Genomic DNA, 16,319 nt, shown 5'->3' on the forward strand with positions numbered 1-16,319 from the left:
GAAGGAGCGCAGAAGAAACCATTGCAGGTGATTTTCTGGCTATGACTGGAGAGAAGAGCATGAACCAAGGTAAATGCATTCCCACCTAGCTGAACAATAGTGGAGAGGCATTGGAGAAGTGATGTAGTCAACCTTGTCGAGCAGGCAGGTCCAGAAACATAAGGAGGATTAGTTGTTTCAGTACAGCTACAACACTGGCATCTACCGACAATGCCAAAAATTGCCCAAGTATGTCCTGTACTCAAAAAGCAGGCCAAATAAAACCTGGTCAGTTACCGCCCCATCAGACGACTCTGCATCATCAGTAAAATGAAGGGGTCATCAATAGTGCTATCAAGTGACACTTGCTTAGCAATAATCTGCTCACTGACACTCAGTTTGGGTTCCAACAAGGTCACTCAGCTGCTGACCCATTACAGCCTTGGCTCAATCATGGATGATAAAGCTGAACTCCAGAGGTGAGGTGAGAGTGACTGCTCTTGACATCAAGACCGCATTTGACTGAGTGTGGCATCAAGGAGCCCTAGCAAAACTGGAATCAAAGGGAATCAGGGGGAAAATTCTCCACTGGTTGGAGTCATACCTAGCACAAAGGAAGATGCTTGTGGTTGTTGGAGGTCAGTCATCTCAGTTCCTGGACAACACTGCAGGAGTTCCTCAGGGTAGTCTCCTCGACCCAACCATCTTCAGCTGCTTCATCAATAACATTCTTTCCATCATAAGGTCAGAAGTGGGGATGTTCACTGATCATTGCACAATGTTCAGCTCCATTTGTGACTCCTCAAATACTGAGCAGTCCATGTCCAAATGCAGCAAGACCTGGACGCTGAATCCCCCACTATCAAGATCCTGGGGGTTACCATTGGCTGGAAACTGAACCGGACTAGCCATATAAATACTGTGGCTACAAGAACAGGTCAGAGGCTAGAAATCCTGCGGCAAGCAACTCACCTCTTGACTCCCCAAAGCCTGTCCACCATCTACAGGCACAAGTCAGGAGTGTGACGGAATACTCTCCACTTGCTTGGGCGAGTGCAGCTCCAACAACACTCAAGAAGCTTGACACCATCCAGGGCAAAGCAGCCCGCTTGATTGGCACCCCATCAACAAACATTCACTCTCTCCACTACCGATGAATAGTGGCAGCAGTGTGTACCATCGACATGATGCAATCACCAAGCTCCTTAGGTAGCACCATCCAAACCATGAACAGTACCATCTAGAAGGACAAGAGCAGCAGATACATGGGAACACCACCACCTGGAAGTTCCCCTCTAAGCCACTCACCATTCTGACTTGGAAATATATCGCCTTTCCCTCACTGTTGCTGGGCCAAAATCCTGGAACTCCCTCCTAACAGCACTGTGGGTATACCTACACCACATGGACGACAGCGGTTCAAGGTGGCAGCTCACCATCACCTTCTCAAGGCCAATTAGGGATGGGCCAGCGAAGCCCACATCCCATAAATGAATTAAAAAGAAACATTTGTCATTTGTGACTTTGCTAAGAGATGTTTAAATGCTGTGACAAGGGAGAGATTCAAATATGGAGTTCCTGGAAAGTTGGGCACAGAATTGAAGGTGACAACACATTCAAGGACTATGGAGAGTAGAGGAAGGTTGGAGATCAGGTGGTGGTTACCAGATTGGAGACGGTCAAGGGTTTGTTTCTTCAGATGAGGAGTGCTGATGGCAGATTTAAAGAAGGGGACAGTATCTGGGGAGAGAGAGCCATTAACAATATCAGCCAACCTGTAAGTCGGGAAGGGAAGTTGTGAAATGTGTGCCTTTGCCTGTCCGAGTGCCTTGGCCCATTATAATCCCAATAGCTGCAGCATAGCTGGTAGAAGGTGGTGACTTTCCGTGAAGGGGACTACAGATGGCCTTGAATAACTCTGGGCCTAGAAGGCCTGGCTGCAGACTGTACCAACTTGGAATGGGCTGCAACAGTCTGGCCTGGCTTGTTAACAGATTACAGTAAGGACAGTGCTGAAGTGGTGGGGTGGCGGAATGAATGCTGTCTTCTTGAGAGAGGACACACCCGTTCTGCACATTTAGAGTAAAGCTTAATCATTTTGGCTTTAAAATGTAACTTATTTATATGGATTTTATTCTTAAAAATAAAAACAGCTCCATGTGTTAAAATATGTATATGGTCTATCACATGCTATTTGATTGTAAATCGAGCTCCTAATATAGCTCCAATATGAATTAGTGTAACAATTACCATAGCACAATACACAGTCCTTGCGTTCCATTTTTATAACCTAGGAATTATTAATTAGCAAATAAACACTTGATGTGCTTCCTTGATACTACTCTGACTCGTATGTAACCAGATGCATTAACTGTTTTACAATAAATGGGTTAATGCCTGTGTTAAACAGTAAGCAAAGGAACATCATACAAAGGCTTTAAATGTTAATATAGCCAAAAGTATTTTCTAGGCCAGTTACTGTTATATGTCAATAACTGTTTGAGATCACTAGAACTCTTGCTTCTGTACCTCATGAAAGTTTTCTCTGCCAATAGTTTCACTGGCCAGCTCTTGAAGTTCTTGGGAAGGATCAGCACCAGGTGAAATAATAATGAGAACTGGCTCAGTTGCCAGTGTCTCAGTTAAAAGACGCTTCAGATTCAAAGGTGGTGGGGACAACTCTTTCATTCCTAAAAGAAAGCAAATCCTGCTTAATATCTCAAATGATGGTATATAAACTAGTTACTGAAACCAAAACAAATATAAACATACACAGGGAGTGTGTTCAAAGTTTCTGTAAATATAATAGTATAATAGTAAAGGAAAAGATAAGGAATCTGGAAGTGTAACTAATTAACCCTTTTAAACTTCCCCAGCACACACACACAGACACACACAAACAAAAGACACACAGTCTCTGCAGTCAGGCGGATGGAAAAAAAACTCTTTAAAGGAAAAATAATTGAAGTTCATGGAAGTTCAATGCTGTCGGTCTGAAGCTCCCTCATGCCGCTGGGCCCAGTAGGTGATTGGGAGTTCACCAACGATGCTTCAGCATGGAGGAGAGTATAGCTGGACCAATTCCTCCTGTCTCAGCAAGCGAGTCCAAAATTATTCAGACAAACTATGCTCAGTTGAAGATTATCTGGCTACAGGCTGAGAACCACACACAGTTTCACAAAGCAGAGAGGGAGGGAGTGGGCTAGTCAGATCTCAGCCTTTCCCCAACAAGACTGAAAGCAAAACCACACGTTCAAACTTAAGGTTTGCCTCTGCAATGTGATTGCCTTTTTGTCTTCCAGCTTCTCATTTATTAAATGTCTTTGCAGTTCAAAATGAACAACTCCTTCTCAAGTAACATATCGCTCAGATGATTGTTTGGAAGAGGCCTGCTTGTTGACAGTTCCCAGGTGAACTTATAACCCTTTTAAAAAAATCTTTTGGGTAGCCTCCAATGTCCAAATATTGCAATGTCCTTCTATATTTTAAAATATAAAATCCAGTTTAAAGAGATAGGATTCCAATACTATTGATTTTGATGGCAGAAGCTCCAATTTTCTTTCAATCACATGGCTGATCAGGAATTGCACTCACTCTTACCGCATGCAATTGGCACTTGTTGGAATGATTTGCAGGTTAATACTCTACCTGTTTGGCTGCATTATGAACACACCTTCCTTGGGCATCAAATCTTGGGGGAGGGACAAACCCAGAAATTCTGAATCAGAGGCAGGGACCCTAACCACAGCCACAAGTCTCATGTACTTGCTAGCAATTGATAAGTATGCTAGTGGTAGTAGGACATTTAAAACATCATAATACAATCAAACTGTTTACAATTTATATAAATGACTTGGATGAAGGGATTGGAGGGATGGTTACCAAATTTGCTGATGGCCCAAAGATAGGTTGGAAAGTAAGTTGTGAAGAGGACATAAGGAGGCTACAAACATAAATAGATAGGTTAAGTGAGTGGGCAAAGATCTGGCAGATGGAGTTCGTGGGAAAATGTGAAATTGTTTATTCTGGCAGAAAAAAAAAGAGAAACATTATCTAAAAGGTGAGAGATTGCAGAGCTCTGAGGTGCAGAGGGATCTGGGTGTCCTAGTGCATGAGTTACAAAAGGCTAGTATGCAAGACAGCAAGTAATTAAGAAAGCTAATAGAATGTTATCATTTATTGCGAGGGGAGTTGAATACAAAAGTAGAGAAGTTATGCTTCAGTTGTACAGGGCATTGGTGAGACCACATACTCCAGTACTGTGTACATTATTGGTCACCTTATTTAAGGAAGGATGTATATACGTTGGAAGCAGTTCAGAGAAGGTTTACCAGCCTCATACCTGGAATGGGTGGGTTGTCTTATGAGGAAAGGTTGGACAGACTGGGCTTGTATCTGCTGAAGTTTAGAAGAGTAAGAGGCGACTTGAAACATACAAGATTCTGAGGGGTCTTGACAGGGTGGATATGGAGAGGATGTTTCCTCTTGTAGGAGAATTAGAACTAGGGGTCACTGTTTAAAAATAAGCAGTCGCCTATTTAAAACAGAGATGAGCCAAATTTTTTTCACTCAGATGTTCAGGAGTCTTTGGATCTCTCTTGCTGACAAGTAGGTGGAAGTAGAGTCTTTGAATATTTTTAAGGCAGAGGTGAATAGATTCTAGGTAAGCAAGGTAATAGGTTATTGGGGGTAGATGGGATGCAGATTTCAGGTTTTTATCAGATCAGCTATGATCTTATTAAATGGTGAAGCAATCTCAAGGAGCTGAATGGACTACTCCTGCTCCTTGTTTGTGTGGTCGCATGGAGTTGGGGGTAATATATTAGAATAGATATAAAATGGCTAACTAACAGAAAGCAGCAGGGATAAATGGGTCATTTTCAGGTTGGCAAACTGACTAGCAGGGTTCAACAGGGATCAGTGCTGGAGCTTCAACTATTTACAATCTTTGTTAATGACTTGCATGAAAGGATCATGTGTTTCATAGCTAAATTTGTTAGTGATACAAAGATAGGTAGGAAAGCAAGCTGTGGGGAGGACACGAAAGCCCAAATTTTCAGTCGAGCTGAGTCAGAGGATCTTTAAAAATGGCAGGACACGATTCTGGAATTCCTGCCCCCATTCCTATTTCTGGTAACTTTTGCTGGTAGGGGATAAGGGAGCAGCTAGCAAGCCCATATGCAACATTCCCACCCTTGCTGGCTCCATTGTGCAGGTGGGCATATCAAGCCCTCCCTCTCAGAATATTGATGGAGTCATGCCCATTCTGTTAGCAGATCTAGTTCATAGCGCTTCAGAACAACTGTGCACCATGGTGAAATCCTAGGCTTGAGACGGGAACCGACAAAAGAAAATAGCCATTCAACATTCCCTTTGAAAAATATTTCACCTCCTACCTTCTCATAAAGCTGTCAATCAATCACAGGTATTCATAGTATCAATAACAAAACGCTATTATGCACTTCATACCTTGTGTAAATCACTTACAATCTTGTGTAAATAAACACATAGACATAAAAAAAAACTATTCAAAGATAGATCAGGTTATTACCAGGCCATCTGGAAAAACATATGTCTGGCCATCAGTTGAGTCTGTTTTTTATTGATACAGTCGCCAGATAGTCTCATCATGAATGATTGGCTAATCTTCAAGAATGGCTAATGCATTTGGCTCAGCAGGCAATGTTGACACAACTTTCAGGGGAGTGCTAGCCTTGTTTGACTGATACCTTTATTACCTTTTAACCACCTGGGGCAGAATTTAATAAGAAGAGCATGGATCCTGACAGCGAGACCACAAGTGGGCACCACAGCCTCACAGCCTCTATCCCCCTTGACAGTCTTCAGGAAGTAACACTCCTAGGAAATAGAAAACCGTCCCGCTTGACCAAATAGCTTGGACAGAGATCGCAGAGCAGGTAAGCAGCTGTTGGTTTAGACGTGAACATGGGTTCAGTGCCACAAGAGGATGAACAACCTCCTCCGATCAGCTAGAGCAAGTGACAATGAGGTGCTGCATCAAAAGGCCTCTCATCAGGTTATCAAACAATGGGGTTTGGCAAGTTGGGAGATTAGGCCAGGCTGGAAAATATGTGGTTATCATCAGTGTCACATGGCAAAAGAGACAAGACTGTGTGAAGGTTGTTCATGATAAGGTAATTGACTGCCAGTTAGAATGTGTGGCCAGTTATGTGGCATGGGGACAAGGGATTTAGGTGACTTTTGACATGCCACTAAGCCTCCACTTTGTGATGCTGAAGGAGACCTTCAATGCCAGAGAGAGGGCCAAGGCTGGATGAGGAGTGGCCGACCTGAGTTTAATGCCATGTGTGGAAATTGCGGGCAGGGCAGCCGGTCCAGTGCAGATGGCGAGGCTGGATTAGACAGCCATCAAAATGAGAATGCCTCAAAACTGGTGTTGAGACATCGGCACATTAGAGACACATGGAAAACTGTGGTTTCCTGATAGAATGAGTCTCTCCATAATGCATTTCCTGTTCTCCACTGCCATAGGCTGAGAAGGCCCAAGCTCCTAGAATAAAGCAACAACTTCACCTCTGATGATGAAGGCCAAGAACTCCCAAAGAATGCACTGCCGTTTGTCACTCCCTCATTCTCCACCAGTGCAGTTACTCAGTCTCAGAGGTTATGTATAGAATCAGGGCCACAAGCAGGTGATCATTTCACGGACACGCCCCAGCAACTAAGAGAGGCTGTGTCAGCCAAGATCTCTGACAGTAGGAGGATTTTCAGGGTTCAGGCTGATGTTAAACCCCAGGCTGATGAAGGGCCTCTGGTCTGGACCCTAATAAGCCTTCTGGAGATACAGAGACAGGCACGGGAAAATCGGGTGAAGGTGCCAGAGATTATGAGGAACCTTGCATGGACAGTGGAGGAGTCCATGCGAGGCTTGAATTCTGCCATGGCTCTGGCATGTAAGCACATATGGCTTCCTTCATGGAGAAATTGCTAACTGCCATGGAGAGCCAGATTTATCATACAATCCATATGCGCAAAGACCTGTATTCCATCACTGTCTGGCCATGGGCTCAGTACAGTAGTGGCTAGGTGAGTAGGGAACAAGTCACCTGGAGCCTTCCTCTAGGTGCCCCTTCTCCTCAGGGATACAGGGAGGTGCCATACACACTAAAAGAGAGGAGGACCACCAGTCAGCTGCCCTGGTGGCATCTTCTCAGGGTGAGCGGTCACTCCTCATCTCCTCTGCTAGTGACCCCAAAAGCTCTAGCAAGCAAATCCAAGGAGGGCCCCATGCAGGAGAATCCCAGTAAGCTGGGGCACTCAAGGCCTCGGACCACCAGAGGACATCCGCCAAGGCTATCACATGCAATGGGGCATCAGCATCAGCAGCCTGCTTCCTCATCAGCTACTGATTTCAAGGTCGCACCAAGGCATGGTGGGCGTATGTGGAAAATTAAGACATTTTGAGGGCACAACGGTGTTGAGACACTATAAACTTAAGCACTTACGTTTTACACACACACACACACACACACACACACACACACAGACATATATATATATATACACATATATATTCACATATATATTGTGTATATATACATAGAAATATAATATTTTGTTCATATGATTATTCTGTGCATCACATGCATTTTTTGTGAAACCCTCATTCAGAGGGCATATTGCATTGTCATGCTTCATGATTGGCATGTTGCCAATTGAAGGGGCAAAGGGACATCTGACTTGCGTAGACAACAATATGGTGGTGTGTTAGAGGACAATCTTTTTTAAATGGCAATGTGTGTGGCTCGATTTGTATTCTCAGGGCAATGTGACTTGGCTGAACATGCAGCACCTGCTGGCCTTCCCATAAACAATGTGCCAAGGAGATTGGTCGAGGTCACTTATGAATGCGAGAAATGATGTGCTGCTCATGGACTCATGGTCCTCTCACTGTGGGCAAGGAGCAGATAGATTGGTCAGAAAGGATTCATTAACTCGTGCCAGTGTGAGGTCTGTATCCTCGGGGGCAGTCATCTCTTTTTGTCATGTGTGATAAAGGTCTGCTTCCCTTGGCCTTCTAGGTAGTAGAAGACAGATGGAGGCTGGTAGAGGTGGATGCACATTCAGAGTAGGCAATGGTTTGCAGTCAATGTACAATGTACATTCCTGGGCAAAATGATTGAAGAGGAGGTTGTCTCTGTCAGCCCTGGCATGTTTCTCCATGGCTCTGGCATCTTACAGAGGTGCTGCAATATCTCTATCCTCTTCCTCATATTCCGTTCTGTCATGACCATCTGTGGAGGAGAGTAGCTCCTCCATATCCTCACATGACAATTCCTCTCCCCTTTTCAATGCAACGTCGTGCAATGCAGAGCAGATTATGGTAACTCTGTACACCCTCTGTGGCACATATTGCAATGCTCCAGCGGAAAGTCAAGGAATTGTAAGTGCATTTTGAGCTATCCACGGTACGCTCTGTGACTGCCCTTTTTGAGCATTGTGCAGCATTAAAATGCTCATCTGCGGGGCTGTGAGGATGACCATTGGCATCATGAGCCATGTTCTGAGGGGATAGCCCTCGTCACCCAGGACCCAACTTTGCATTTGGGCAGGGGCCTCAAATAGCTCTGGTAGTGTTGAGTTGTGTAAAATGTATGAGTCCTGAGACCTTTTGGGAAACAAGCATATACCTGCATAATTTTTTTCAGGTGGTCACAGACTGATTGAACATTAAAGGAGTGAAACCCTTCCAATTTGCAAATGCAGCTGGCTGTTCCCGAGCAGTTCTAATGGCCTCATGAGTACAGTCAATTCCGTACTTGTGGGAAGCGCCTGATGATTGCATTGTGTTCGTTTTAATGTTTTTTTCAAAGTTTGAAACATTTTTTTCAATGTTTCCTGGGCACTCCAACATGAAAGTTCTAATTTTTTATTGCAATAACTTGATTGTTGTAAGATTTCTACCGACAATTCTTTTGGTGAGTACTTGACAGGTTGGTGAGTGAAGAGAATTTATGCAGCATATGGGTGGGGTGCCAATAAAGTTCACTTTGTGATACAGCATGAAATGTAGCTTGCTTGATTATGATTTGCCTTCCACCTCCCAAGCTGTAGCCATTGGGGAAACATGTTGTAGGATAGGCTAAAGAACACACAAGATGGGCACCAAGGACTTGAAGTGCGATTTATAATTATTTCTGCTATTAGTTAGAGATTAAGTTGGGTTGTTAGATAAACTTGCTTTTGTTCTGGATTTGATGATTGATGTTGTAATGAAGTGACACTTAAGGCTGGACTGAAGGAAAGCAATTAGATGGTGGTGATAAGGATACATGGTGTTGGAGCACGCAGCAGGTAAGCAGAAATCTGGATAACTGCTCAGGAAAGTATTGCAAAGCTCCTTCAGAATGGTTCACGCAACAGGAGTATGGTTTGAGCACATCAACTATTTGATAATTTTTCTCATGGTGACATAGGTCTCATTGTAGGCCAGCTCTGCAGCTGTGCCCAGGTCAAGGGTCCCATCCAGAGTGGGTATCCCCTGTCATCAAATATATAGTTTGTAACTTAACAATGTGACAGGATTAAAGAAAACACAGAGAACTGATGCAGGATGAGAGAGTCATGACTGCTGCTAGGATGATAGTTCTTGTGGATGAAAACCAGTTGCACATTAGGAAAGTGAAATCCCACAAGATAATAAACATGCAGCTGCTGCTAGGGACCTTATAGAACAATGTGACACCTAATGCCCTGATGAAGCTTGCCACATGGGTGAATCCTGTTTTGGTGAAAGGTCATCAACCTAAAACGTTAGCTCTGTTTCTCGTTCCACAAATGCTGCCTGACCTGCTGGGTATTTGCAACATTTTCTGTTTCTATGTTACTTTCTTAGTTTTTTAGAGCAGCATGTTCTGGAACCAACTGGAGAGCAGGTTGTATTAGATTGGTATTGTATAATGTGACAAGATTAATTAACAACCTCAGAATAAAGGCACTCCTAGGCACCAGCGACCACAATATGATTGAATTTTACATCCAGTTTGCAAAGAAGAAGAGTGGGAAGACTAGTATCTTAAACTTAAATAAAGGCAACTATGTGGGGATGAAATCTGAGCTAGCTGAAATTAACTGGGAAACTAGGTTAGAGGATAGATCAATAGAGAAGCAGTGGCAGACATTTAAGCGGATATTTCAGAGTATTCAGAATAAGTACATTCCTATTATAAAGAAAAATTCTAAGGGGAAGACCTCTGGTTAACTAAAGAAGTCAAGGAAAGCATCAGACTTAAGGAAAAAGCATACAACTGCATAAAGATGAGTGGCAGGACAGATGATTGGTCAGAATATAAAGAAAGGCAGAGAATGATTAAAAGGTTAACCAGGAGAATGGAATTGGAGTGTGAGAGGAAGCTAGCTAGAAATGTAAAAATGGATAACAAGAGCTTCTACAGGCATTTATAAAGGGAAAGAGTAAGTAAAGCATAAAGATGAGTGGCAGGACAGATGATTGGTCAGAATATAAAGAATGGCAGAGAATGACTAAAAGGTTAACCAGGAGAATGGAATTGGAGTGTGAGAGGAAGCTAGCTAGAAATGTAAAAATGGATAACAAGAGCTTCTACAGGCATTTATAAAGGGAAAGAGTAAGTAAAGCATAAAGATGAGTGGCAGGACAGATGATTGGTCAGAATATAAAGAATGGCAGAGAATGACTAAAAGGTTAACCAGGAGAATGGAATTGGAGTGTGAGAAGAAGCTAGCTAGAAATGTAAAAATGGATAACAAGAGCTTCTACAGGCATTTATAAAGGGAAAGAGTAAGTAAAGCATAAAGATGAGTGGCAGGACAGATGATTGGTCAGAATATAAAGAATGGCAGAGAATGACTAAAAGGTTAACCAGGAGAATGGAATTGGAGTGTGAGAAGAAGCTAGCTAGAAATGTAAAAATGGATAACAAGAGCTTCTACAGGCATTTATAAAGGAAAAGACTAAGTAAAGCAAGTGTTGGTCCTCTATAGAGTCTTAGTGGGGAGTTAATAGTAGATAATAAGGAAATGGTGGAAGAAATGAACAAATATTTTGCTTCAATGTTCACTATAGAGGGAGGATACAAAAATAGCTGCAAATCAGAAGGTGAAAGGGAGAGAGGAACTTGGTGAAATTGAAATCGCCAGGGAAACAGTACTGAGCAAACTGATGGAGCTGCAGGCTGGCAAGTCTCCGGGTCCCAATGGACTATATCCTTGGATCTTAAAAAGTGGTGGCTGATGAGGAAGTGGATGTGCTAATGTTAATTTCCCAAAATTCGCTAGATTCTGGAAAATTCCATCAGACTGGAAAGTAGCAAATGTAACTCCTTTAATCAAGAAGGGAGGGAGGCAAAAAACTGGAAACTATAGGCCAGTTAGCTTGACGTCTGTTGTGGGGAAGTTTTTAGAATCGATCATTAAGAGGTTATAGCTGGGCACTTAGAAGAGCTCAAGGCAATCGGGAAGAGTCAGCATGGTTTTATGAAAGGAAAAACATGTTTAACCAACTTATTGGAGTTTTTTGAAGAAGTAACATGGATAAGAGGGAGCCTGTAGACGTACTGTACTTGGATTCCCAGAAAACATTTGATAAGATGCTACATCAAAGCTTATTATGGAAAATAAAAGCACATGGTGTAAGGGATAGCATATAAGCATGGATAGAAGATTGGCTGGCTGGCAGAAAGCAGAGAGTATGCTAAATGGGTCTTTTTCGGATTGGCAGGATGTGATGAGTGGAGTCCCACTGGGGTCTGTGCTGGGGCCTCAACTTCTTACGATTTACATCAATGACTTAGATGAGGGGAGCAAAGACATGGTTGCTAAATTTGCAGATGACACATAAATGGGTAGGAAAGTATGTTGCGAAGAGGACATGAAGAGGTTGCAGATGGAGTATAGATAGGGCTGGGCTGAGTGAGTGGGCAAACATCTGGCAAATGGAGTTTAATGTGGGAAAATGTGAAGTTGTTCATTTGGCAGGAAGAACAAAAAAGCAGGGTATTTCTTAAATGGAGTTACACAGGGCATTGGTGAGACCACACCTCGAATACTGTGTGCAGTTTTGATCTCCTTATTTAAGGAAGGATGCAAGTCCATTGGAGATGGTTCAGAGCAGGTTTACTAGATTGCTGCCTGGAATAAGTGGGCTCTCTTATGAGGGAAGGTTGGACAGACTGGGCTTGTTTCCATTGGAGTTTAGAAGAATGAGGAGTGATTTGATTGAAGTGTACAAGATCCTGAATGACCTGGACAAGGTGGACATCAAAAGGATGTTTCCTCTTGTGGGTGAGTCCAGAACTGTTTTAAATTAAGAGTTGCCCTTTTAGGACAGAGATGCGGAAAAATATTTTTTCTCTCATAGGTTGTGCGACTTTGGAACTCTCTGCCTCAGAAGACAATGGAGGCAGGGTCACTGAATATTTTTAAGGCAGGAGTAAATGGGTTTTTGTTAGGCAAGGGAATCAAAGGTTATTGGGGTGGATGGGAATGTGGAAATCAAAACACAAGATGATCAGCCATGATCTTATTGAATGGCGGAACAAGCTCGAGGGGCCGAATGGTCTACTCCCGTTCCAATTTCTTATGTTCTTTCCAGCTCTTGGTCTGTAGTCTTGAAGGTTAGGATACTTCAGGTGTATGTTATGTACTTTTTAAACGAATGAGGGTTTCTGCCTTTACCACCTTTCAAGCACTGAGTTTCAAGCACCCACTACCCTCTGGGTCAAAAAATTGCTCCTCACATTCCTTCTACTTCGTCTGCCAATTACATTAAATCCATGCTGCCTGATTATTGACCTCTCTGCTAATGGATACTGCTTCTTTCTATACATTCTCTCTAGGCCCTTCAGAGTTTTGGAAACCTCAATTAAATCATCTCTCAGCCTCCACTCTTCTGAAGAAAAATAGCCCAGTCCACCCAACGTTTACTCATGGCTAAAAGTCTCTAGTCTAGCAACATCCTTTTAAATCTCCTCTGCGCCTTCTCTAATGCAATCACGCTCTTCTTGCGTTGTGATGGCCAGAACTGTACGCTTAACTAGTATTTTATATAGTTCTAGCATAACCTCCCTGCTTTTATATTCTATGCCTCGACTAATAAAGGAAAGCATCATGTATGCCTTCTCAACACTTTGTCTGCCTCCTCCTTCCTTCATAGATGTGGGCATGCACTCCAAGGTCACTCTGTTCCTTTACAGTTCTCGACCATTAACTGTGCATTGCCCTGCCAAGTTTGCCTTCCTCAAATTCATTAGCTTATATTTGCCCAGGCTGAATTCCATTTGACACTTTTCTGCTCACTTAAACAGTCCATTGATATCTTCCTGCATTTTACATCTTTCTTCCTTGCTATCAGCCACAGTCGTTCTTTAATATAATTTAATCATATTTTTAAGGGGTCTTCAGAAAAGAGATCAGACAAAGTAAATCAAACAATAATTCCTGGTGTGAAATAAAAGGCACATGCTTTGCCCTAATCATTGAGCTTGCGGTTAGTAACTTACATTATAAATTAAGAACAAATATCGTAAACAATTTACTTGTTTTACACTGGAGGAACACAGCCACCATGAAGAAAGTAATAGGAGTTAAAATATTGGCACAACTACATTGCATCCTACTTTTGTATTCAGATAATCCAACTGTACAGAAAAACATTTTACCAGCCGCTAACTACAAGATCTTTTAAATTCTTAGGACATCGCGAAGTTCTTTAAAGCTAACAAGTTATTTAGTTTGGTTAAAACTAATAAGTTATACTGTTGTTTTGTAGCCAAACAGAATACTCAATCTGCACATAGCAAAGTCCTACAATGAGAGAGCAGGCGATACACAAAAAATACTTCTAAGCTGAGAGATATAGGATGCACCTGGCACTTCAGAAATGAGGGGAATTCATTAAGAAAATTGAGGATGCTGAATGAGTGACTGGTAACATGGTGGAAAGTAGCAATGCTAACTTTATAGATAACTGAAAGCATTTTCAGAACAAAAAGGATTGGTACAAAGAGAATGGGCTACAGCTCAGCCAAGTGGGAATAAGGACTTGCAAACAATATTAAGGCAGCTGTTGAGAATCAGTTAAACTATATTGGGATGAGAACAGCAATCACAATGAGACAGATGGGAGAGGAGTAGTTCAAAACTGGATAGGGCATAAAAATCCAGAGCGTATAAATAAACTGTACACCAGGAATAATCAGACACAGGGAAGATGAAAAGTGAAAGGTTTATACTACGATGTATATACATGAATCTTTATTTCCCTCTCTTTATTTTTCTTTCTGCACCTCATTTCATAATGAATTCAAAACTTTACAGTTCCTTGTTCAGACCTTGCATTGTTCATTTCACATCCTTCAATCTGACTGATTAAGAGGTGCACAGTTGCTTGCCTTGTTCACTCAGAGCCAAGGTACCCTATAAACAGCGCCTTGCTGTTTCATTCTCACACTGCCAGCAACTTGTAGGACAAAGTAACATTCGCAGTAATCAGGCAAGGGCAAGTCTAAGTGTCTACCACAGCAATTTTGGGCCAGTAATTTATTTCTCAGTCAAATCCATTCCCTCTATAAGGCAAGTCAAATCTAGTATTGCAATATTAAGCATCCCATTTTTGAGTCATTTACATAGCAATGGAAATGGAAGATATGAACTTTGACAGATAGCTCAAATGGCAAATCTCAGCAATGATAAGAAAAATTGTTTGTTGACTGAGTCTGAGGATGCATTCAAAGTTATAACACACTCTTGAAGTTCTGATGAACATGCACATCATTTCAGCTTCATTTTTTGCTTTAGGGCACTATCCCATCTCCCAGATTTATTCTTTCTTTTAATCATACAGGGATGTCAAATTACTATGACGTTTGCTGAAAAATATAGCCTGGCAAATACAAAGCTATGAAACTGGAAGAAAACAATAAAACAACACACGAAAAATTAATGAGTCACGCATATTTGAAACTGCCGGCTGTGCAAACTAGGAATTACAGCAGTATAAAACATTGGGTAACATTCTGGAAGATATCCAAAAATCTATCATTCCACAGAGTATACATGTGCAATATGGGCTATAGTCAAGAATAACTGAAAACACATTTTCAAGCAGCATGTAACATTGTGGAAAAGATGATGCTTGGAAAGATCCTTGCTATTCAGATTGCAAAGTAACTCAACATATGCTGTGGGTTTATGCTTTTGAGGTTGCTCTTTGTTTCCTTTTCTCTAATGAAAGTACTAAATTAAGTTTAGTAGATTCAGAAAACTTGAGAGTAAAGGCAAAATTTTCCCTGAATTGCACTAAGTGCAGTGCCGGGCGAGAAAAATGATGTTTCCTCGCCCAGCCACAAGGGTGGGTTTTTGCGCATATCATCCACTTCCCACCTCATTAATTATGCAGACACAGGAAAGATGCCATGTTGCTGGCGGGTGGCCTCAATCTCCCGCCACGCCGTTACCTCAGCGTTTTCTCAATCGGGTAGAATATCAAAACCGCAGCCGCGCACACAATTCTCAATACTTGCTGCCCAGGACTGCTCCAATGGAGACATGGCCCCAAAGTCCATGGGGAGGATTTTCCTATGGCGGGCGGACTGGGCGGGAGCGGATGCAGAGCTGATCACCACCCACAATTGGCTGCGTGCTGCCATATTACACGGATGGGCCAATTAAGGCCCGTCCAGCAATACGCGCGGCCAGTAGAATTAGCGCTACCTGCGTGGGCTTTGTGGGGGGGGGGGGGGGGGGGGGCAGAAGAGGAGGGTCCTGCGCTCTTTTGTGCATGCATGCAAAAGACCACAGTAATCTCCCTGAGGCACAGGGCTGCCTCAGGGAGATTGAATGGATTAGGAAACTTTTTTAATAAATAGGGTAAAAATTTATTTAAACATGTCCTCACATGAGCTGGGACATGCTTGTGAAGTCAGGAACATTTATTTACTTATTTTATAAAATCTTCGGGAAACCTCATCTCACCCGTGGGTGAGGTATCCTGAAAAACGTGAAAGCCACTTGGGCTCTTCGCCTGCCCGCCAACCTTATAGTTGAATGTGCAGCGTTCTTAACAAGTTTAATTATTTTTTTAATGGCCTTAATAGGCCGTTGACAGTTCGTTGGGTGCGCAGCCGTCTATGGCACGCCCATGCCAATTGAAATGACGCGCGATGACGTCGGGATGCACGCCCGATGTCATCGCGCGTCATTTGACATGTCGGCATGTCTGGCCCAACTCCCGCACGCCAACCGGAAGATTCAGCCCCAGGAACAGTTCAGTGATCCCTCCCTGGAATGCCTTTTGGAGGCCCGCCAAGATGTGCTCTACC

At 42.7% G+C, this 16,319-nt stretch overlaps 1 protein-coding gene across 1 annotated transcript in view; it reads right to left on the reverse strand.

Annotated features, from left to right (window-relative positions):
- The window catches only part of LOC121284081 (cytoplasmic dynein 2 heavy chain 1), a 770,821-nt gene that overhangs the window by 237,982 nt on the left and 516,520 nt on the right, over positions 1-16,319 (reverse strand). Inside the window, exon 77 of the mRNA XM_041199129.1 lies at positions 2,509-2,669. Coding sequence (XP_041055063.1) covers positions 2,509-2,669 — 161 coding nt within the window. The remainder of the gene's footprint in view (positions 1-2,508; positions 2,670-16,319) is intronic.

The sequence above is a fragment of the Carcharodon carcharias genome, chromosome 11 (genome assembly GCF_017639515.1).
Source record: "Carcharodon carcharias isolate sCarCar2 chromosome 11, sCarCar2.pri, whole genome shotgun sequence".
Taxonomy (NCBI): domain Eukaryota; kingdom Metazoa; phylum Chordata; class Chondrichthyes; order Lamniformes; family Lamnidae; genus Carcharodon; species Carcharodon carcharias.